Raw genomic sequence first — 23648 nt, forward strand, 5'->3', positions numbered from 1 at the left:
ACAATTACAAAACTTGCAAAATATTAAAGTAATAACCTGCACAAACTCAAGATAAGTTGTAGGAGTTGTGTAATATCTTCTCCTCATTTCCTTCCATAATAAATCAGCTGACTGGGCTGCACTAAAGTGAATCTCAACACAGACTGAAGCAATTGTGTCAACTGACATCTCACTCTGAAATAAAATTATAAATTATTAAGTTTTTGAAATGTAAATGATTTGGTTATTTAAACGTCAGCATGGTGTAGTAGTAAAAATACTTGCTACACCCCCATGAGGTTGTGGGTTCCATCCCCACTGCTCTCATGCTGTAGCTCCCTTGAGTAAGACGCCATAAACTGGATGAGCTCCTGCTGATCCAGCACTTAATCAGCAGCATAATTGTCGAGTAATTGTAATTTATAATATCCCAAACTGCAAAAGGCAACTTGAGACTGGGTCGGAGTAACTGGTGTTACTCTATGTTTAGGTCGCACATTCGACCTTCCCACATGGGGATAAACATATATACAAAAAAAAGTAAAGAAATGGTAACATTTTAACAAAACTTTTTTTAGATTAAATAAACGCATTGAAAATTTTTTTTAGTATTTGTTTAATTGCAAAACTTTATTATTTTTTTTATTTTTTTAGTAGTGTAAGGCCTTAATTTTTTTTATAATTTAAACAAATTGTATTCTTAATGCTCTACCATTTAAACAATCAGCATGTAATATTTTTTTCTAAATAATTAATTTTTTATTTTTACTCTTACTTGATTTGGGGATTGTTCAACTTCTGTAGTTTCATTTAAAGGTTTGTCAATGTTAATTGTTGAATCATCATTAGTTACTTGTTCCCGAGAAAAATAAGCACAAGCTACACTCATTAGCGCCTCTTCTGGCCATTTATCATACCTAGATAAATATCAATTTAATAAGTAAAAGTTTTGTAAAACTAGGTGAACATATCACAGAAAATATGTTTAACCTTATGTGGTGTAACATTTTAAATTTAACTATATAAAACTAACATAATTTATTAGAAAAAAATAGAATATAATAAACAAAACAGTAAATGTGCCCAATATTTTACACAGTTTTAATAAAGTTGTATTTTAATTTTTTTTACAGATTTTTAAAATTTTATTTACTTACCAATCAATTGTGCAACAGTTCACAAGAGCAGGATGGGTTCTGCATCTTCTTCTAAAAGTCCCACCTGCCGGAGATGTTGCTATGGTGATGTGAAGATTGCGCTGGACTCTCTTCCAGAAGAATTGAAGCATAGCTGCCCGACTGTCGAGGACATCGTTAGCAATCGCATCTTGCTTAACATCCATAATTATTCCATCTAGTTCGTCGGAATCAAATAATTCAGATTCTTCACCTGAAAAACAAAGGATTTGTTGTTTGCAAACATTTTTAAATTTTTATCATTGAACATTTTTTATCTTTTTTAATTTAAAAGTTTTTAAATTTAAAACGTAGTTTCCAATTAAAAAATTACAAATTTTTTTTCAAAAACAAAACTAAGCTAGCAACCTTAATTAAACTAGTTAATAGCCCGCTTTTACAGACAGCATTTAGTTGTCAATATATGGTGACAACACTTAACTAATATTTGCTTGCGATAACTCAACCACGCACCACAAATGGCAGTCTTTTTTTTTGTTGATCTATAAATTAGACATGTATATATTTACCAAGCTCTATGATATATAAATACCAGTGTTTAACAGACAGTTAATGTCCTCCAGGAAAGTCTCACTGACAAGATCTGCGTCAGTAAGAAGAAAGACAGTAGAAAGATTTTCCACTCCACAAATCCTCAGGACTTTTTTCAACTCCTCTCGGAAGTCAGTTAAGGAATATCCTCTTACTATTGACAATCTAAAGTTTAACAAATTTTTTTTTTAATTTTTTATATCAGTGCAAATTAAGAAAAACTGCGCTTTATTACTTTAAAATATATATTTTACAAATATACTTTATAAATATACTTTAAAATAAATATTTTATAATGTCTTGGTGTAAAAAATTAATTGTTGATTTTTACCAAAGTTGCATGCCATTGAATTTTGCAAAAACAACAAAATTATTAATTTGATATTGAGTTTTTTTTATTTAAAATATATCACCAAAATTAAATTTAGTAAAAGAATATTTTAAATAACAACAAAAAGTTTCTTTTTTTGACCTGTAAACTGTACTTCCAGCAATTTTTGCAGCTAATTTACAAGTTGTTGCTTTTCCTGTTCCGTCCATACCGACTAATAACATGTGACAACCTGGTTGTCGGAACACCCGAGCAGCTCTGATCACATGATCAATCGCTGCATCAAAGAACACTAGAGGGGGTGTGTTTACATTGCTGCTGCTGTTATTTAAAGATTAAAAAATACTTAAACAAAATTTTAATTTCTGTTAAAAAATTAAAATTTACGAATTTCTAAACTAATTAAGTTTAAGCTATTGTATTAAAAAAATTTAAATTTAAAAAAATTTTAAAAAGTTATAATTGTTATCATTAAATTTTAAAACAATATATCATTTTTTAGCAATTTAGTGTAATTATAACAAAATAAAATTATGTAGCCACGCACATAAAATACTGCTTAAAATTTTCCAATATTTTAAACATTAAATTTTAACAATAAAGTTTGTAAATGCATATTTAAATATTGTTTTCTTAATTCAATTTCACCTGATTCTCATATAAAACTCCTCGAGTAAAGTAGACAAGACTTGGTGGGAGGGCAAATGTCTGTAAACCCTACTTGAAGTTGGAGCATTCATGTCCATAAAATCACCAAAAATAAATGATTTGTGTTGTAATGTCTCAGTTGGTATGGTAATCTAATAGCAAGTTTATTTTCACATTGTTATACTACTAAAACATATGCAAAACCTAATTTTAAATTATTAAAATTAAAAAAAATATCACATAGTGTACTTGTCAATATTGATTTTAAATGCTATCATTACTTTATGAAAAATAATGTTTACTTATATAGATCTTTACAAAAGTAAGTGGTTTCTAAAAATTAATGTTTTTATTTATAACATATTATCTATCCATGGTTACCTTAAAGTAGTTGTGCAAATCATCTGATAAAAATTGATAAAAGGTTGTTCTATCTTTTGTGTCTGTAAGTCTATCGTGAAAAACCCTCGTTGCTTCATGGGCAAATAGCTGGGCTGTTGTTTCACGAGATACTATAACTGATTCATCAGCCTAAAAAAAAACTAATTTTTTGATTTTTAATATATATATTTTATTGCTGGTGCTTAGATGGTTACATCCCCACTGCTCTCATGCTGTAGCACCTTTAAGTAATGCACTATAAATGATAAAAAGTCCTGCTGAGCCAGCACTTTATCAGCAGTTAAATTATTAATTATAATCTATAATATTTCAAACTGCAAAAGGCAACTCAAGACTGGGTCAAGGTAACTGATGTTACTCAGTGTTCAGGTCGTGAAGTTGACCTTTCCATATTGAGGATAAAGAGATATATAATAATAAAAAAATTTTTATGATAGTATCATATTTAGACTTTATTATAACTACAATAATTTACACAAATATCATTAAACTATTACAATTTTTATTTTATTTTTAATCAAAATAAACATACATTTAAAAACCATTTAACACACCTGCAAAATTCCTTTTACTACAGCAGATAAATCCCTTAAGTTGAAAGTATAATGAGATTTATCGGGGGTGGGTAGCATGGCATTACACATCTTATAATAAACAGCAATCGAAGCACTAACTACTTGCTTACAACAGTCCTTTACTTCTGGCATAAAATCGCGATTGTCCAAGAAATGGCCAAGTTGAACCTGATAATGTTAGATTTGTAATTTTATTTAGTAAAAATCAAATTTAGGTTTAATTTTTTCAAATTTTTAAAATGTTAAGACTTACCTGTGTTTTTTTATAGAAAGTAAACCATTTTATTAAATTTATTTAAAATCTTGTGTGTTTTAATCTTTAGGTTTTTTTATGCTTACTTTTTTATCAACTTAACTTAAAACCAATGTAGCAAATTTTTTAAATTAAATTAACTTTGGTTGTTAAATAATACAAGAATATAAAGTTTTTTTTTTTCTAAAATTAACTCTGAACTTATGTTATGTCTAAATCCATGTTTATTGGGTGGCATCCATTCAGTAAAATAAAATTGCTTTGTCTATTTTAAATCCGACATTTGCACTCAATATAAAGCAGGAATGAATCGATCAAAATATATAACGATATTACCAAAAAAAAATTTAAGTTTCCACTCAAGAAGAGTTGTCAAATATATACCCGAAATTAGATAATCACAGTACAGTTAAAACCATTTAACTAGTATTACAAACTATTTATTTATTAAATTAAAGTAAGCTTATGCGAATTTATCCAAAATAAGATACACTTACCTGATAAATATGTTGAAGTGACTTAGTTGATGGTTGTGGAATTGCAAACAATGAAAAATGTTTCAGGAATCGTGAATTTATCGCACTTCGCCCACCACCTGGGGGAGCAGCAGTGGCCGCTATTGTGACGTCAATCACATTTTTCCAAGTCAGTTTTTTTACATCATAGAATCCACCAAGATCAATAAATTGTCTAAAATTAATTTGGTTTAAATTAATTTGGTTTAAATGTGTGTAAAAGTGTAGTGAATTTATTGTAGATTCCGGTATCCGAATTTTAACTAATTTGTAAATTACAGCAAAACTTAATTAAAAACTTTTTGTAGACACACTTTCAAAATTCTATTTACCGTAGCAATTCCAATGGTGGTTGAGAGCCGTGTTTATCACTTGCCGGCATATTTAAATCATTAACAAATGCAACACATTTCTTTCCCCTAGGTGGCCCCACTGAGTCTCTTGATCGCTTAACCATTTTGTTCATAAATTGAATCTGAGTATTTAAATATCAAAAAATTTAAAAAAACAAAGCATTACTACTAACCTAACAATTTTTAAACTGTTTTTGTGTTAGTTTAAAATGTTACCTTTTAATATAAAAACAAAGTCTGTTAAGAGTAAAATATAGTTTTATTTTAAGCAAAACTATCATTATAATTTTAGTAACTTAGATTTTAAATTAGTATCATCAAAATGTCATCATTTAACTTTAAACCTTCACAACTAAGTCTTAAAAAATATAGAATAAATGCCCTTTATTAAGTTTTATATATGTTACAATTACCTGACATGATTTCGGTTGTGTTAGAGCGCTAAATTGAATTGTGTTGACAACAATATCTCCAGTTTTGGGTTTGGTTGCAACACCTAAAAAATTTAAAAAAAAAAAATTACCAAAAAATAGCAAATTTAAAAAATAGCAAAATTAATGTGGCAATAGCTTAAACGGTCAGCTAAAAAAAAAACTTATGTCTTAATTTATAAATTTAAAATCTGATATTTTTAAAGAATTACCTGGTTGTTGAATTAACTTGGTTGAAACAGGAGTTTCCTCATTAGAAACATTCATTTGATCAGTTTGATTTATTATCCCCAAGTTAGCAATATTTTCCAAGATGGCTGATGTTTTTTCAGAGAAGTGGAAAATGTCTCCTAATATAGTTCCAGATGCTGTGCCAGCTCCACCGACAGTGTTCAACTTTTTCAGTAAGTTCTACATAAAAAATTAAACTTTACAATGGCAGCATTGTGTAGTAGTTAAAACGCTACACCACCATAAGGTCGTTGTTTCAACCCCCACTGATCTCATACTGTAGCACCCTTAAGTAATGCGCTATAAACAATATAAACTCCTGCAGAGCCAGCACTTAATCAGCAGCATAATTACCGGGAAATTATAATCTCTAAAATATCCCAAACTGCTTGAGGCAACTTGAGTCTGAGTCAGAGTAACTGATGTTACTCTATGTTTAGGTTGTGCATTTGATCTTCCCATAACAAAGATAAAAATATATGAAAAAAAAACTATAAAGAGTATAAACTCCTAATGAGTCAAAAATATTAAAGCTGCAAGCATAAGGATATAGATTTATCATTATAATCTATAAAAAATCTAAATATATAAATTATATCTATGATGCTATCTTTAGGCCAAGAAGTTGACCTTCCTACTTTAAAAATAAAAAAAATAAAAAAAAATAATAATAAAGGGTATAAATTTTCCATATTATCCATTTTTACCAAAATTACACTTTTTTAAAATTTGTAACGAGTTCTTACTTGTAGTAATGCAGTTTTTCCAACTCCACTATCACCAGTTAACAGAACTGGATGTTTGTTCAATAAAAGTAAAGTTGATAAGAATGAATATCGAATCTGAGGAGTTTAAAGCTGATATTGTAACATAAAACTTATCTATATCAACAAACTGTTATAAATTTAAAAATTATAAAAAAAATTAAATTAAAACAAAAAAAAATATAAATATATCAAAATAAGTATTTATTAAAATAAAAAGAAAAAATAAAGTAACAGTTGTCAGCAAACTAATAACAATTTCGTTTTAAATTAATATCAAAAACTTTTCATATATTAAAAATAAATTAAACTTATGCTGATCTATCTTAAATAAGCTACACCACTTTTAGACTTTAATTCAGCAATGTAGCTTGATTTAAAACATATAAATATTAGATGACAACAATTTAATATTAACCGGCAGCGTGGTGTAGTGGTAAGAACACTTGCTTTACCATCATGAGGTCATGGATTCAATTCCCACTGCTCTCATGCTGTAGCGGCCTTAAGTAAGGCGCTATAAACGATATAAACTTCTGTTGGGCTAACACTTAATCAGCAGTATAATTACCGAGCAATTATAATCTCTATTATATCCCAAACTGCTAAAGGCAACTTGAGACTAAGTCGAGGTAAATTATGTTACTCTATGTTTAGGTTGTGCATTCAACCTTCCCACATCAAGGATAAAGATATATACAAAAAAATAAATATATATATAAAAGATTTACAGTATCAGTAGTTGGCACCATCGCAGCAGAGGTATCAGTAGCTGCAGATTTTCTGTGATCTGAAACCATAGCTCGGTTGCCTCCAACTAACGTGTAAGTTAAACCTCGTTCAATTAAAACTTTTGTGCTTGGGACTAGTTCATCCCACATCACAAATCTACCACTCTAAAAATAAAGAATTTATTTAAAATGCAAGTTTTATTTTTTTAATGTATTAAAAATTAATGGCAGTATGGGCTTGTGACAAAAACAGTTGGCTCCACTACAACAAGTCCCTCGTTCTGCTTTTACAAAGTGGCCACCTTAAGTTAATTTGGTAACAAATGTTACTCTATAATATAGTTTAAAAGTCGACCATCCCATATTAGAAATAAAATTACATAAAATTTGCTGTCAAAATAATGTTAAAAGTTATAAAACACGGCAACAAATTTTTTTAAAGAACTCTTCTTTCAAAAACAATTTTATTGAAAAATTTTCACCTGTAGGTCAACAAAGTAGGAAAACACTGATCTGCTTCCAGAGGGAAAGTTGACACTGATTTGTGAATCTTTCTCAAAAATATCATGAACAAATTGATCAAAGTCATAACTCATGTTAATCAATGCTTCATCTCGTCCAATCAGAGTGCTGCTAATTAACGAATCATCTTCCTGATCATCTTCCCTAAATTAAGAAAAAAAATTTTTAAATTGATTATTTTATCTAAAAAAAGATAACTTTAAACTTACCAAAACTTAGCCTTGAATTATTTAGACAATGTTTAACTATTATTATTTACTAGTCAATAGCTCGCTCCACAGTTTTGCCTGCTTTAATTCACTTTTGCACCACAAATGACAGTTTTATTTATTTGTGGCCTATAAATTGGACATAAATATGTATTCATATTTTAACCACTAAGCCCTTTCACACATATATGTATTTATTGACTGAATTTTATCCTGCTGATTGTTTTTCTTTAGATAAGTATAAATAATGTTGGTGACTTGCTATAAGTATGACTTTGCCTATAGTATGAACTGAATTAAACCTTAAACTAACATAGACTTAAAAGATGAATACAAGTATAATTTAAAAAAAAAACAATCTTTAATAAACTTGTTTAAATTATTTAACATATAATAGTCGACCACAAACCTGTTAAGAACTCCACCTACACTCCATGTAAATGCAAACACAAATAATTTGCCCAAAATAACCAACAATCTATCAGGATATTGCTCCAAAAACCAGTTGGTCTTTTTCGCTTCATTTTTATTGGTGCCCAACAAACCATCTGGTCTTTTTGTTTTGTTTGGGGATGGTGTTTTTCTGGCACGAATGGTTTGAGACGACATATTTTGATCTGTTGAATCTTCTGTTTCAATCTAAAACAAAATTTGTTTAAATTCTCATATTTTGACTAAAGAAAAATTAAAGTTTTCATAAATTTTAAACATAGTAAAATTAATCTTTTATATAAACTTTTCTGACCAAAACATATTAACAAAATTGATAAAAATACCAATAACAATCAAAAATAATATAACCTACTACAAAACAAAAGCCCTAAACTGGGTAAAAACCCACTACCTTTAAGTTGTAACATAACTTTAAAAAAAAAGTACATAAAAACGCATCACAAAAATTTATATACTAAACAAAGTTTTGCAATCAAAAGTATAAAATAACTTAAACTTACCCTATCTGGATTACCAAAGCCTCCATTTTTCTCCATGAAAGAAATCAGTGACAACAGAATTCTACAAAGTGTTTGAACGATGCACAAATGTGGAACAGGCAGATGTTGTAACTTTGTTTTTTTGTCAAGTAATTGTAATCCAGCGTCAACACTGGCTTCAAACAGCAACCATAAGTGATCACGACCTTAAAATAATATTTAAAATGTTGTACAATACATTAAAACCATATACGCAAAACAGTTAAAAAAATAATGATCTTTAGAATAATAAAAAACGAAACCATGTGAATTGCTAAGTTTGACCAAATGTTTAAAAATTCTGTTATTCATACTTAATTAATACAACATTTAAAGAAACAATTATAAACACTCAGTGAATACTTAAAAAATATAAGTTCTCAAAGTTAAATTTGTACTAACCACTTTTAGGAAATTGGCTTGGTAGTTTGTTGATCCAAGATCTAACAAAAGGTTTCCAACCTAGATCAAGAGGATCCATGTAAACCATAGCACATCTACTTATAGTAGCTGGACTTGCCTGCAACAAAAATAATATTGCTATTAAGTAAGATTATTAGCTACTTTAAAAGTAAATTATGTCGTTGTTAATTAGATCTTCTTACAAGCCTAAAAAACAATTAGTAAGGCTAATACAATGACAAAACTACATGGTTGCCAGCAAAAACAAATTTAAAAGCTGGGAGAACTTGTAATAAATAATCTGTTCTTTAAAAAGTGAATTAAGCCTACTTTAAAATACATAAATATGAACCTAACTTATATTAAACATAAACAATAAATCCATAAATTAATTATTGGTAATTTGGAAACAGTAGAAATCAAACACATAACAATACTTTGCTTACCAAACATAAAGTCATTTGTTTGTTACACTGCTTCTACACTCTTAGTGTTATAAATAGATAAGGTGCCATAAATAGTAGAAACTCAATATGCCTAATAATATTCATAACTGCAAAGGCAACTCAATATTGGGTATGGAGTGACATCAGTTACACTGTTAGACCATGAAATCAACCTTCTCACATCAACAAACAAAAAATAACTTGTACAAAATCAAAAAAATTACCTGAGCCAAAGTGTCAACTTCAAACATAATCCTTAAGTTCTCAGGAAGATTAATTCTCTCGCCATTTGCCAAACACAAAGTTTTTGTATCGTCCAGTGCGGTATTCAAGTTCTCAACCCAAGCTGTATCCACTGGACCATCCAATATTATCCATCTCCATTCTACATCAAATTCATCAATCCTAAATATATTGGCAAAGTTAAATAAAAAAAAAAAATAACTTTAATGTAAAAATAGTTTTGTTTGTTTTATATTTATTTATCCTCAATGTCAAAATGTCAATATCATAACCTAAACATTTTTCTTTTGACCCAGTCTTGAGTTGCTTATGACAGTTTGGGATATTATAAGTTATACATGCCCAATAATTATGCTGCTGATAAAGTACTGTCTCAGCAGGAGTTTATACCGTTTATAGCGTCTTACTTTAGAGTGCTACAGCGTAGGAGCAGTAGGGACCTCGTGTAGTGAAGCTATGTGTTCTGACCACAACTATTATGTAGAACTTACTTTGAAACAGTTTTAATTGAACCATCTGAAGACATACTTGCAGGGGTGTCACGACTTGCCTGTAGAATTGAAAACAAAGATAAATTTAAACCTTTTAATAGTGTTATAATTTGCCTGGATTTAAATTTAAAAGTACATGCATTTACTAGAGTTTTTTTTAATTGCATTCAAATCAGAAAAAAATATACATATCACAAAAAATAGTTTAAATTTAAATTAAAAAGGATTTAATTTAGCTGTAACAGCAAACTTACAGTTGACTCTTGAAATGACACAGCAGTTTTTGAACGTGTATTATTAGTAGAATTATAATCTGTACTAGATAGTTCCTTTGCATATCTAAAAATAAAAAATCCATTTAAATATAACCAGTAAACAATAAAATGCTAGTTAAAGAAAACAAAATAAAAACAACTTTAAAACAACAAAAAACTGTAAAATTAACAAACGAAAAATTTATACTAAAGAAACTAAAGTTTACTAATTCTACTAAAAAGCATTAAATTGTAAATGTTCTTAAAATATTTGATTTTTAATACTTACTTTCTAACAATGTAAGCAAGCATACCATCCGCCCATTCTAAAGTATTAGGATCAGTGTAACCGTATAGTTCACCCAATGATACACATTTTGGATTGATTGAAAAAGTGTCAACAAATTTTCGACGACGACCACCCCTCTATAATAAAACATAAAGATAGTAAAAATATCAAAAAATATATTTATTTTAAATCCTACAAAAAAACTAATATATTTTAAATTGTGGAAGCAAAAAAATCTAATGACAGGACAAATGGTTCTTTTTTATCCTGAATTTTATACCAGCAAAAAACTTATTTAAACTAAAACTAAAATAAAAAATTAAAGTGAATCAATGCCCTAGTCTAAAAACTTTAATTTAAACAACATTTTTAACAAAATTTAAACTTTATTTTAAAAAGTAACAGTTGTCAGCAAATAAAATCAAATCACATTAAAACTAAAGAAGGCTCTAAAAACATAACGCAATCAATGCGTAAATTTTAAAACCCAATTTTGATTAAATTCTTACCTCTTCTACATTAGCTGCAGCCATTGCAGAGTACATATTAATCAAAGCTTTTTGTAAGACCGTTCGAACTGTAGTTTTTCCACCACCAGAGGGACCTACGAGCATCACTCCATGTCTCACAGCCAGTTGTTCGTTTAACTGAACAACTTTTTGTTGTTGGTTTGGCCAAAGTTCTAAACCTAACTCTGATATTGAGCGTTCTATAGAATTCTAAAAACAAAAATAATTTTTAAATAAATAGGAATTTTTTTTTCTAATTTTTTACAAAACAAAAATTAAAATTTCATTATCTAAGTTATAAAATTTATTACAAAATTTTCTAGATATTGGCAAAAGTTTTTTTTAAATTTATTTAAAATATTGATTAACCTATATTATTAAAAAGCAAGTACTAGCCACTACTAAAGTCCACTACAAACACTAAATTGATGCCTACTTATTTGATTTTTTCAGGAATAAACCAAACTAAACACAATCTTAATCTAAGTCTATTACCCATTATGGAAAAATCAGAATATTTTACAAACCTCCAAAGCAATATTATCCATCTTGGGAGGTGAAACACCTGGAAAGAGATCTGACATAATGTTATTAAACAGGGGAGCATCTTCAGCTAAGAACCGAGGTAAGTTCGCATTTCTCAAAGCGTGGATTAAAATATTTTGCTCTTGGTTAGGAGACTGTAAAACAATAAATCATTAATATTAAAATATTCTAACAAATTAAGAAAAATAAATTATTTTCAAAAATAATTGTTGCATTATATTTGCAGTACTTTTTAAGGCACATTGCAATAAACTTTAGATTTTTCTTTCGAAATATCTTATGTTAGCCTACAGATTTTTAATATAATAAGAATTTTAGTAAATTAATATTATTCTGACCTGCATAGTTATAGATTGGCCAACAACTTCTCGTTTTTTCTGACCAGCCATAACTAAAACTGACTTTATTGACCTCATTCCAAAATCATAATGATCCTGTAAACATACGCAATTTGAATTTAACAACATAAATATAATAAATACTGCTAATCTATTTATAGAAAACTGAAGTTTTTATAGAAAAAAATAGACTATTAAAAATATGGTGACCAGACATTTGATAGCCGGGTTTACATGAAATAGTTTCAATTGGAGAAGTTTAATTGTAAGGTTTTCGAATAAAGGGGTTCAGTTGTAAGGGGCTAAAATAAAAGGCACATATAAAAGGGGTTTAAATGTAAGAGTTCAATTGTAAGGTGTTAAAATGTAAGGTTGAAATGTCACGCAACCCAAAAATATATTTTAATATATTTTAAAATTATTTTTTTTAAATATTCCAAAATACAATATTTTTAATAATTACCTGTTGAGAGAGTTGCCTGCTTGCAAGTTCATATAAATTTACAACTTTACGTGAAAACAACTTGGCTTCACGAAAGCCCTCAGAAAACAAAATAATTTCGGTGATAAGAGCGTAATCTGGAACTGTCATGGCAACCGGTCGGAATAATGATTTCAAATTATCAGGAAGTTCAACTCTACCTAGATATCCAGGGTTCATTGTGATGAAATAAGCACAAGACGTGTTTAGTTTGATTTCACGGCCCTCAAACATAAACCTACAAACAAGATAAAAAAATTTAAAAAAAATTTGGGCAATCCATATCTTTTGTTGTTAATATACTATAATATTCTCAGTCTGAAAAGGTGGTCTTTGCAGTTTAATATTAGCCCTTTTTCTCCAACCTAGTCGTGAGTTGCCACTCCTAGATTTAGATGTTAATGACCTAGTGACATTGGCTGATTATTAATCTAAACTTGTCCTAAATTAAACAATTCTTTATTTATGTAAGACCAACTATTAAGTAAAAAAGCAAACTTTTTTTTTTTTTGTATATATCTTTATCCTCGATGTGGGAAAGTCGAATGCGCGACTTAAACATAGAGTAACATAAGTTACTCCGACCCAGTCTCGAGTTGTCTGTGGCAGTTTGGGATATTATAGAGACTATAATTGCCCGGTAATTATGCTGCTGATTAAGTGCTGGCTCAGCAGGAGTTTATACCGTTTATAGCGCCTTACTCAAGGGCACTACAGCTTGAGATCAGTGGGGATTGAACCCACGACCTCATGGTAGTGTAGCAAGAGTTCTTATCACTACACCACGCTGCCGGTAAACTACTACACCACGCTGCCTGGTCCCAAACTACTACACCACGCTGCCCACTACACCACGCTGCCCACTACACCACGCTGCCCACTACACCACGCTGCCCACTACACCACGCTGCCCACTACACCACGCTGCCCACTACACCACGCTGCCCACTACACCACGCTGCCCACTACACCACGCTGCCTGGTAACTTTAGAACCAAATTACAGTTTATATAAAACCTTAATAAAAATGAACCTTAATAAAAATCATTTTAAGTTAAAAAAAAGAAAAATTTGTCTGACCGGAGCACTTGGGCATCCTTAGCAGATTTAATCGCATGAACTTGAGATGCGATCACGCTCAGAACTTCAACGTCAATTCTGTTAAATTCATCAAAACAACACCAAGAACCACTCTGTGATAAACCACTGAAGAACTGACCCATCATCTAAAGTTAATTAAATTAAGTTAAGATTTTGTATATATCTTTATCCTCGATGTGGGAAAGTCGAATGCGCGACTTAAACATAGGGCGCTACAGCATGAGAGCAGTGGAGATTAAACCCACGACCTCATGGCGGTGTAGCAAGTGTTCTTACCACCACACCACGCTGCTGGTATTAATATTACTTTTAGAATTTGAAAGAAAAACAAAACTTTTATATATTTAATGTGGCCGACATCATGTTGTAGTGATTGGAACACTTGCCTTTACTACATGAGGTCCTGCATTTGATCCCCATGGCTCTTTTTCTGTAGCGACCTTGAGTAAGATGCTATAAACTCCTGCTTAGCCAACACTTTAACAGCAGCTTATAATTAGAGGGCAAATATAATCAATAGTATCTCAAACCAACAAAAGCAACTCAAGACTGGGTTGGAAGAACTGATGTTGCTCTATGTTTAAATCATGAGGTCGACCTTCCCACATCGAAAATAAATAAATGTAATACAAAAAAAACTTGCCATTTATGAACAATATTAAAACAGGCTGCCAAAGTCAAGTAAAGACTGGTTGTTACTCTTTGAAAAACATTGAAGACAAACTTATATTAAACAAAAAGTATTACCTTAAAGTCAATTCCTTCTGAGCAGTTAAACACAACGCATTGTTTTCCTAAAATCTAATAAGTGTTGCAAATAAATAGTTTACTTTTTGTTTGAAGGTAACAAAATATTTAACACAATAAAAAGCATAAAACTTAATTTAAAAATTTTAATTTAAAGATTTCAATGCAAAAAAGAGATGTTGCAAGAATTTATTTAATCTAAAAATAAATAAAGTTAATTTAAACCTTTGCCAAATCTTTAACAGTCTCTGACTTTCCAGTACCAGCAGGACCAGCAGGAGAACCACCAAGATGCAGGTTAAGGGCTCCAGTAAGTGTCAGGAAGCACCGGTCAGTAAGTGGTGTAATAACAAGTCTATTTGCACACCCAATATACTCACAACCGTATGTAAATCGAGCGTCAGCTTGTACCACTCTGCACATGTTTGATGCATCTTGCCACTCATATAGAAGTTGCCTAAAAAAAGCAAGTATTATAATTTTTGTCTAAAAAATCAATTACTTATAAAATGTATACAACAGGCAGTTAGTGTAGTATATAGTTAGATTTATTACATAAGGTTAGACCTCCACTGCTTAAGGAACCTATAAACAATAAAAACACGTGCCAAGCCAAAAGTCTTTTAGCAAATTATTTAGGTAGAAGAACCAATAATATTATGTACTGCCAAAATTAACTTAAGACTGAGATGTCAAGTTACAAAGCAATAAGACCAACAAAATTTAAAACTACAAACGTCAACTAAAGACTGGATTTGCTACAAAAATGTTGCTCAAAGTTTTTTAGAAGTAAAGTTGTCCTTCCAACATTAAATAAAAAAATTCAAAACAGTTTTCTTACCTTGTCCACTCAAAGTTATCAGTTGAAGCGACTTTATTTTGATGAAGTTCTTGTATAATATCTCGAATGTGAACATAAATAATAATCAAAGCTTCCAATGTAAAGTATTGGTGAGCTACAACATGCTTCTGTGACACAGCATCTAAACATAGCAAAAAACTAACTTTATGTTAAAATGTTTTAAGTCAAACATAACTGCCTGTTTGTGACGCGTGGGTAAATTATAGCTGCGACTATGTAACAATATTCGACAATTAAAATCCGTAAAGCAGGCTATAGATTAGTTACAATAATACACAAAGATCCCAATCAATAATTAATATATATACTTTTTTATAACTGGTAAAAGCTTAAGTGTATATTGCTACTCTCAGAATGTGGTGACCTTTTTATAATTTTGGTAATGATATTGTCATGCGATTTGATACATAACTAAAAAAATTATGTAAGCAACCAACATTTTCAATTTATATTTAACAAATAAATGTTACCTGACAAGACATGTAAGGCTTCAACAAATTCTCCATGAATTCGATTTAATTCAGTTTCGGTTCGATCAGAAACCAAAGCACTCGCAACATCTTTGTTGAACACTATTTGGGCCTAGAACAGACAAAAAAATATTATCTTTAATAAAGCTTAAACAAAAAATAGAAAATTAAAATAAAAAAAACAAAAAAAGTTACATACTAAATTTTCAACAACTAATTTAAAATGACTACTCTTTAAATAAAATTAAAGAACATAATTTAAAAGTATTACTCTTTTAGTCATTCAGTTGAAATAAAAAAAAAGGGTTGTATGTTAGCATAGTGTAGGGATTAAACACTTTTCTTCACTACATAAGGTCTTGGGTTCGATCCCCACTACTCTTAGGCTAGCTAAGCCAACACTTAATCAGCAGCTTATAATTATCGGCAATTTTAATCCATAATATTTTAAACTGCTAAAGTCAACCCAAGACCGAGTCAGAGTAACTTATGTTACTCTATGTTTAGGTCGTCGTTAAACATTTAATATTAAAATTTATTGGAGAAAATAATAAAAGGTTACTTAAACTAACTCACCACAGTAAGAACAACTTGACCTGGATGTTCCATCATCCAAGGTATTAACCTCGCTGTGTCTGATATCCAGCTCAACAGCGCCATCTTAAGGTGTCTTCGAACTGTGTCATACATGGCGCCCTCTACTGACGATAACCATTGCTCAACACTGCCTCGAGCTCGTACATTTCTATAAAATCCAAATATTAAAAAAATTAAAAATCATAATTTTTTACAAATTTTTTCAGTATTACTGTTTTTTTAAGTTAATAGGTACAAATTTAACATAGAAATCTGTATATAATAAAGCAAGGTTGACATTATCTATATGTATGTATGTCCTATTTAAAAGCCTACAAATTAATTAAACTGCTGTTTCTAGTTAGCGGGTATACATTAGTTGCAAGACTTTTGTATAACAAATAAAACCCAATCATAAAAGGGGGGCTGTTGACCAGTCCTTTTAGCAATCAGATACAAAAACTCTACAGCACAATTTGTGCTTATTTAATCTAAAAAAAAAACAATTAATATCAAACTACACTATAAAATACCGGCAGCATGGTGTAGTGGTAAAAACTCTTGCTACACCACTCATGAGGTCGTGGGTTTAATCCCCACTGATCTCATGCTGTGGCGCCCTTGAGTAAGGCGCTATAAACGGCATGAACTCCTGCTGAGCCAGCACTTAATCAGCAGCATAATTACCGGGCAATTATAGTCTATATAATATCCCAAACTGCCACAGGCAACTTGAGACTGGGTCGGAGTAACTGATGTTACTCTATGTTTAAGTCGCTCATTCGACTTTCCCACATCAAGGATAAAGATATATACAAAAAAAAAAAAATTGAACTGTACTTTTACATTTAATCTCTTGATTTTCAGCTCATGTTGTGCGAATTGCAAAATAAAAAATTAACAAATTTATTGCAAAATAACTTAAAACTAATTTACTTTGGCATGTTAACCACTTCTCCCTCAGCTGAAACCATTGCATAAACTGTAAGAGGTTGTTTTGAACCTCCTTGTCTGATATCAAGATACTTGATGTTGGCAAAACATTTGACCAAGTGAGGCTGAACACTAGCTGGGTCTCTACCATGTGACAACACGCTTAGCAACTCATCGTTGCTAAGGAAGTAGAAGCGTGGGAAAGCAAGTCTCTTGAGTTCAAGGTAGTCCTAAGAATGTAATTCAAAACTAAAATTATTTAAACATTTTTACACTTTTAGTTATAACTTGTGGCAAATAAAATAAAATCTCCTACAAGGTAAAATTTGTAAAAGTTTTTTGGTTTTTGAATAAATTTTTATGAAAATACCGTCTATACTAAAGTTTGAAAGTTTAAATAAAAACAATTTTATTGTAATTTACCCTTTAATAAATTTAAATATATAATAAACCATTACATACAAACATTATTAAAAATATAACTTGCCTCTAAACACTTCTGTATTTTCTCCAAGTTAAGATTTGAAGCTTGTAGAGATTCCAGGACACCGGGACCAGTAGCTGATCTTAACGCGTTCGGTCGATCTTCTGTTTTTCTCATTAACTCCCTCCAGGATTTATCAACCTTAGCGGTAAAAAAAGTTTTATAATTTGACCGATTTTATAATTTTTTTGATTGTTATGGTTTATAAAATTAAATATTTTTTTATAAACTTGAGACCTTAAGTTAAAGAGGATGACATTGATTTAGGCAAAACCAATTTATTTTGTTAAACTTTTAAAAAATTTAGAAATAAAACATAACTTTTAACTTTACCAGAAGTATTATAGACCTGGTTTTTTATAAACAAAAAATTACTATCAAAATTGAGCTAATAAATATTATATATATATTTATATTTTAAACTATTAGTTTTCCACTTTATCAATTAATTTAAGCATAACAACAATCTAAAAATTTTAAAAAATTACTTGTTGGAAGAGCTGAGCTTCTGATGGTAATTGTCGTTGAATATCGATAGTTGTAAACACTGGTTCAAGATACAACCAATTCCTTTGACATTTCATCCATTCATCCAATGTTCGTGAAAATAACATCAACCTTCTCTCCCAGTCTTCAACTTGTGCCTAAAATAAAATTTATTAAATTAAAATATTAAAAAAAAATATTTTTGACAATTTTTTAATTTTTTAAATTTTTTGCATAACGAAATAATCTAAACTAAAATAATTTACTTAAGTTTAAATTTAGCAAGAACCAGAATTTATTGCATTAGTTTTATTAAAAAAAAACTAAACTTTTTAATAGCAAAACAACCAACTATTTTACCTTAATTGGTGTAACATATCTTGAACCTTTAATAGTAGCAACCGTGATCTGACTTTCTTCCAGTTGGTTCCATATTTCTTCAGCTGTTGAGATTATCATAATGGTATAAGGCCCTGTAGTGTGAGCTACTAGTCTATTAAATAAATATATTTTTTGTATATATCTTTATCCTCGATTTGAGAAAGTCGATTGTGCGACTTAGACATAGAGTAACATCAGTTACTCCGACCCAGTCTCGAGTTGCCTGTGGCAGTTTGGGATATTATAAATTATAAATGCCCAGTAATTTTGCCGCTGATTAAGTGCTAGCTCAGCAGGAGTTCGTACGGTTTATAGCACCTTACTAAAGGACGCTACAGCATGAGAGCAGTGGAAATTGAACCCACGACCCCATGGTGGTGTAGCAAGTGTTCTTACCACTACATTTTATAATTTAGTAATAAATATTATTGATGTAAAAAAATGCTATAACTTTAATAGTTTTTTTGTACAAAAACACAATACTTTTTACTGACTTGGTGGCAGTGGGAATCAAACCAAAGACCTAGGGCTATAAGAAATACAACAATAACGAATACTTTGATTTACATGTAACTTACTTAAAATCAGTTGTATGCCAGAGTTGAATAAGTTTTGAAAGCATATTCTGTAAAGTTGCTTCATTAGTTGCTCGAGTTGAGATTTCCATAATTAAATCACGATGTTGAAACAACTAAAAATATACATTTTTGGTGTCTAAAATATTGGCTTTAAATTTACTGTGGTTACAATTTAAAATTACATTTTTTTAATTTTATTTTCTTTATTAGAATTATGCTAACTTATGTAATATAGGCAATGCTAATTCATAAGCAATATGAATCAAGCAAAAGTATACAATAAACTTACGGAAAGTAGTAAAATACTAAAAATTAAGTTTTTTCAAAAAAAAGTTTAAATAAAAAGTTTTATACTAAAAAAGGTAAATTGGGAGTTGTCGTTAAGTATTTAATAAGAGTATCAACCTAATTCAAAAGGAGTATTTAGAAAAACTATAAATTTAATTTAAAATTTAAATAATTTTTCCTTTACTTACCCTCCACTTGAGTAAATCTCCTAAAGTAAGAGTAGCATCACGAGTCAAAGAGCGACCGATAGCATATTGGATTTCGTCCCAATGCCTTTGTTTTAAATAATTGTTGCGCAAAGCTGCTATCAAGGGCAGTCCTTGCTTGAAATCCATTACAGCTGATTTTAATCTAAAAAGTAGAAAAAAAAATTATTTTTGATTCCTAAAGAGTAATCCAGCAATTTTTTGTAACTAAGTTATCAAATTAATAATTCGTTAAACTTTTAATATTTACAATTTATATTTTTTTAAAGTAATACCTTCACTTTATTACTTTCAAATAGGTTTAAAAATCCCAACAGTTTAATTATAAGGCTACATTTTTATATATTGAATTAATATCGAAACATAATTAAATGTCTTACTTTGGCACAATCTCATTTCTTTGCAATCCCTTTTCAAGCATAAAAACAGTTTGCATAAATCTTACAACATTGTCTTGAACAGAATCTATTTCAAGTTTCAGAAATTCAGTTTCCTATAAAATTAAAGTTTGCAATTTAACACATTTAAGGTGAAACTTAAAGCCTAAATATTGAGTAGCATTTTTTACTCCAATCTACTCTCAAGCTATCTTTGGCAGATATAAATGATTATTATTAGCAAATAATTTGTTTTTTTGGCTCAACAAGTGTCATACTTAAATAATACAACATAAAAACATTGAGTATTGAACCATTAATCATATGTTCTAAAGTGGGATGTTTTAACCACTACATCTATTCGCCCCGTTGTAGTTTTAAACATACTGTGTGATCAATCTTTGTGTGTTGTTTTTTATGTGACATTTTGTGTTTCCTTTCTGTTTTGAGAAACTATCATCACAGTACATTTAAAACCAAAATTTTGACTGGCTTATATTTACTATTTACACAAGCCATTATACAAATAAAATGCACAGGTAATTTTAAAATCAAAAATATATTTATTTACAGTCCAACTTTCGTGTAGCTTTGCCCAATCATCGCTGCTCTCCCACAGTAATTTTCTTAAAGTAATATCTCTTTCTACTTCACCAAGTTCAGCTTGAAGTTGGGCTGCACTTACTCGGTTACCAGATGACTCTGCTATCTGTGCCTCACTAAAATAAAACAGATTTATTAGTAAAAAGATAGTAGCTAAATACATCGTTCGTTTAAGTCTTTATTTGTTTTATGGGAATGTCAACTAAACAAACCAGTAATTTTTTTTTTATTATTTATCCTTGAAGTAGGAAAGTCGACTTTACAACCTAAACATAAAGTAACATTTGTTACCACGACCAAGTCTCAAATTGCCTTTGGCAATTCAGGATATAATATATTATAATTGCCCAAGAATTAAGCTGCTGAAATAGTATTGGCTGAGCAGGAGTTCATAACGTTTATAAAGCCTTAGTCAAGGGGGCTGGGGCATGAGAGCAGTAGAGATCGAACCCAGAATCAAGTGGTGATGCCAAGTGTTCTGACTACTACACCACGCTTCTACTTAACTACACCACACTTTTAAATTAATGTAATAAAAAAATGTTTTGAATTAGTTTAATAAAATGTAAAATGTGCTAAAAAACAAAATAATGTTCCAATTAAAAAATTCTACCATGCTTTAAAAAATACCAAAACTTTAAACTTTAAATTAATAACTCCTCACACTGTGTAAATTCTCTTTGATTTCCCAGCTGTGTAGGAAGATCCAAACCTATCCTGATAATTTGCATAACTTCGAGCCTTTGCAGTTAATGTTTCTGCTTCCTCATTTAACAATTTAATTGATTCGAGAACTGCTATGGATAGAGATTCAATACTGAGAAGGCTTGGAGCTGCAACCTTAAAAAAAATTGATATAAACATCACAAAAATAGATTTTTTTTAACAGTTTCTTTACAATTTAAGTTTAATTTTAGGTAGTTCATAGTTTAGAAAGCGCATAAATTATAAAGTTGTCATATACTGAATTTAAATACAAAAAAAAATTATTATAAAAGTCCTATATTACACAAGATATTAACATGAAAACAGGGTTTAAAATAACATAAAAGGTATATTTACTTTGTTTTTAAGGTCAAACAATTGATATCTTAGCTGATGAATATGTTTGTCCAAATCACCACTAAACTTCATGATGTTGTCATCCCTTTTCGCTTCACAGAAAAGAATTGTGGTTTTAAGATGTTGGAAGGTCGGAACTAAAGTGTGGAAAACAGCAAGTTGTTCAGGATCCATCCAAACTCCATACTCCTTGATAATTGTAAACAGCCTAGCAACAAAATTTATAAGTTTTCAATCTAAAAAAAGAAAATTTTAACAACCAAGATAATAATTATATTTAAGAATTTGCTTTAAAAAAATTTAGGTATACTAGTTATGCTAGCCATTGAGGTTATATTTTGTGGCATATTTGCAACTAATATTAATTCAACAGGATTTACCACAAACAGCATTATATTTTTTAGCTTTAAATTAAACATAAATACAAATAAATTTATATATATCATTTTATTATGTTTTTAGATTAGTTCAAATATGTAAGTTGTACATCCCAGGCATTTAGTTAAAATTATAACTACTTTGTCTAATAACAATAAAATATGATTTTTAGCATGGTGTAGTAGTAAGAACACTTGCTACACCACCTTGAGGTCAGTTTAATCCCCACTGCTCTTATGCTGTAGCGGCCTTGAGTAAGGCGCTATAAACAGTATAAACACCTGCTGAGCCAGCACTTAATCAGCAGCATAATTACTAGGCTATTATGTTCTCTTCTATAATATCCCTAACTGCCACAGGCAACTCGAGACGTGGTCGAAGGAACTAATGTTACTCTATGTTTAGGTCGTGCATTCGACCTCCCCACATCGAGGATAAAAATATATACAAAAAAAAATTAAGTAACTTTAAACATTCATACCTCGTTACTACAAAATATTCTTTATCCAAAGCTGGCATTTCGGTTGTTGTTCTAGCCAAAAAAGTCAGGTGATCAACAAACTGCTCAACCGTGACCGGGTCTTTATCCAATCGGCGTGAAGCATTTCTAATGATTGAAAGAAGATCTTCGTTGTGTTGAGTTGTTATGATCGGCAACCAATGATGAGTAGCATCAATTACAACCTGGAAATTAATAAAGTTAGTTTTAGATAAAATGTTTGGCATGATTCGGCAGCATGGTGTAGTGATCAGAACACTTAGGTTTACTACAGTATGTTCCAGGTTTGATACCCACTGCTCTCATGGTGTAGCGCTCTTTAGTAAGGCGCTACAAACAGCATGAACTCCAGCTGAGCCAACACACAATCACCGGTTTATATTTAGCAGGCAATTATAAATTAAAAATATCCCAAACTGCCACAAGCACTCAAGACTGGGTCGAAGAAACCAATGTTAATCTATGTTTAGGTTGTGATGTTCACCTTCCCATACTGAGAATAAATAAATATTAAAAAAATAAATCAACACTCCGGTTAAAGTTTATTAATTTTTTTTTCATGATACTTTATTCCTAGTGAATATATATACCAATTTCTTAGTTAAAAAGAGTTGTAACTTGATCAATTTCTTTTGAATTTCTTTATATGTAAAAATAAATAAATAAAAAACAAACAAAAAATTCTTGAATATAGTAAACCTGTGGATATGGTAAAGTTGATTTAGTAAATCCTCTTGCATCAACTTGAAACATTGTGATTCGTTTCGATGACCTCATATTTCTCATTTCCCTCGTCATCTCTGTATGTTTAAACAAAACTGATGCAAACTCATCTGGTCCCCATTCTTGTTGTTGTAACGAACCATCCACATCAACCAGTCGGCTTTCGTCAACCATCCCACAAAATCTGGTTAAAATTAAAATATTTGGTTCTTTTAAAAATATCTTGTAAACAGACCCAGTATAAAATTCTAGT

General features: G+C 30.0%; 1 protein-coding gene across 1 annotated transcript in view; it reads right to left on the reverse strand.

Moving 5' to 3' along the window:
* The window catches only part of LOC145745910 (dynein axonemal heavy chain 6-like), a 47234-nt gene that overhangs the window by 14959 nt on the left and 8627 nt on the right, over positions 1-23648 (reverse strand). Inside the window, exons 18-61 of the mRNA XM_082564094.1 lie at positions 23372-23579; positions 22655-22857; positions 21796-22003; positions 21398-21573; positions 20702-20849; positions 20134-20246; positions 19736-19898; positions 19260-19372; positions 18661-18793; positions 18303-18458; positions 17818-17955; positions 17334-17560; positions 16398-16566; positions 15822-15933; positions 15331-15472; positions 14715-14946; positions 14490-14543; positions 13722-13867; positions 12624-12879; positions 12161-12256; positions 11804-11956; positions 11277-11486; positions 10768-10904; positions 10479-10563; positions 10225-10283; positions 9715-9895; positions 9045-9162; positions 8625-8809; positions 8081-8310; positions 7423-7606; positions 6941-7105; positions 6192-6287; positions 5427-5625; positions 5197-5279; positions 4763-4905; positions 4413-4605; positions 3642-3830; positions 3067-3216; positions 2686-2837; positions 2179-2358; positions 1708-1871; positions 1137-1368; positions 755-896; positions 37-174 (exon numbers count right to left, since the gene is read on the reverse strand). Of these exons, the coding sequence (XP_082420220.1) occupies positions 37-174; positions 755-896; positions 1137-1368; positions 1708-1871; positions 2179-2358; positions 2686-2837; positions 3067-3216; positions 3642-3830; positions 4413-4605; positions 4763-4905; positions 5197-5279; positions 5427-5625; positions 6192-6287; positions 6941-7105; positions 7423-7606; positions 8081-8310; positions 8625-8809; positions 9045-9162; positions 9715-9895; positions 10225-10283; positions 10479-10563; positions 10768-10904; positions 11277-11486; positions 11804-11956; positions 12161-12256; positions 12624-12879; positions 13722-13867; positions 14490-14543; positions 14715-14946; positions 15331-15472; positions 15822-15933; positions 16398-16566; positions 17334-17560; positions 17818-17955; positions 18303-18458; positions 18661-18793; positions 19260-19372; positions 19736-19898; positions 20134-20246; positions 20702-20849; positions 21398-21573; positions 21796-22003; positions 22655-22857; positions 23372-23579 (6961 nt within the window). The remainder of the gene's footprint in view (positions 1-36; positions 175-754; positions 897-1136; positions 1369-1707; positions 1872-2178; positions 2359-2685; positions 2838-3066; positions 3217-3641; positions 3831-4412; positions 4606-4762; positions 4906-5196; positions 5280-5426; positions 5626-6191; positions 6288-6940; positions 7106-7422; positions 7607-8080; positions 8311-8624; positions 8810-9044; positions 9163-9714; positions 9896-10224; positions 10284-10478; positions 10564-10767; positions 10905-11276; positions 11487-11803; positions 11957-12160; positions 12257-12623; positions 12880-13721; positions 13868-14489; positions 14544-14714; positions 14947-15330; positions 15473-15821; positions 15934-16397; positions 16567-17333; positions 17561-17817; positions 17956-18302; positions 18459-18660; positions 18794-19259; positions 19373-19735; positions 19899-20133; positions 20247-20701; positions 20850-21397; positions 21574-21795; positions 22004-22654; positions 22858-23371; positions 23580-23648) is intronic.

The sequence above is a fragment of the Corella eumyota genome, chromosome 1 (assembly GCF_963082875.1).
Source record: "Corella eumyota chromosome 1, kaCorEumy4.1, whole genome shotgun sequence".
NCBI classification, from domain to species: Eukaryota; Metazoa; Chordata; class Ascidiacea; order Phlebobranchia; family Corellidae; genus Corella; species Corella eumyota.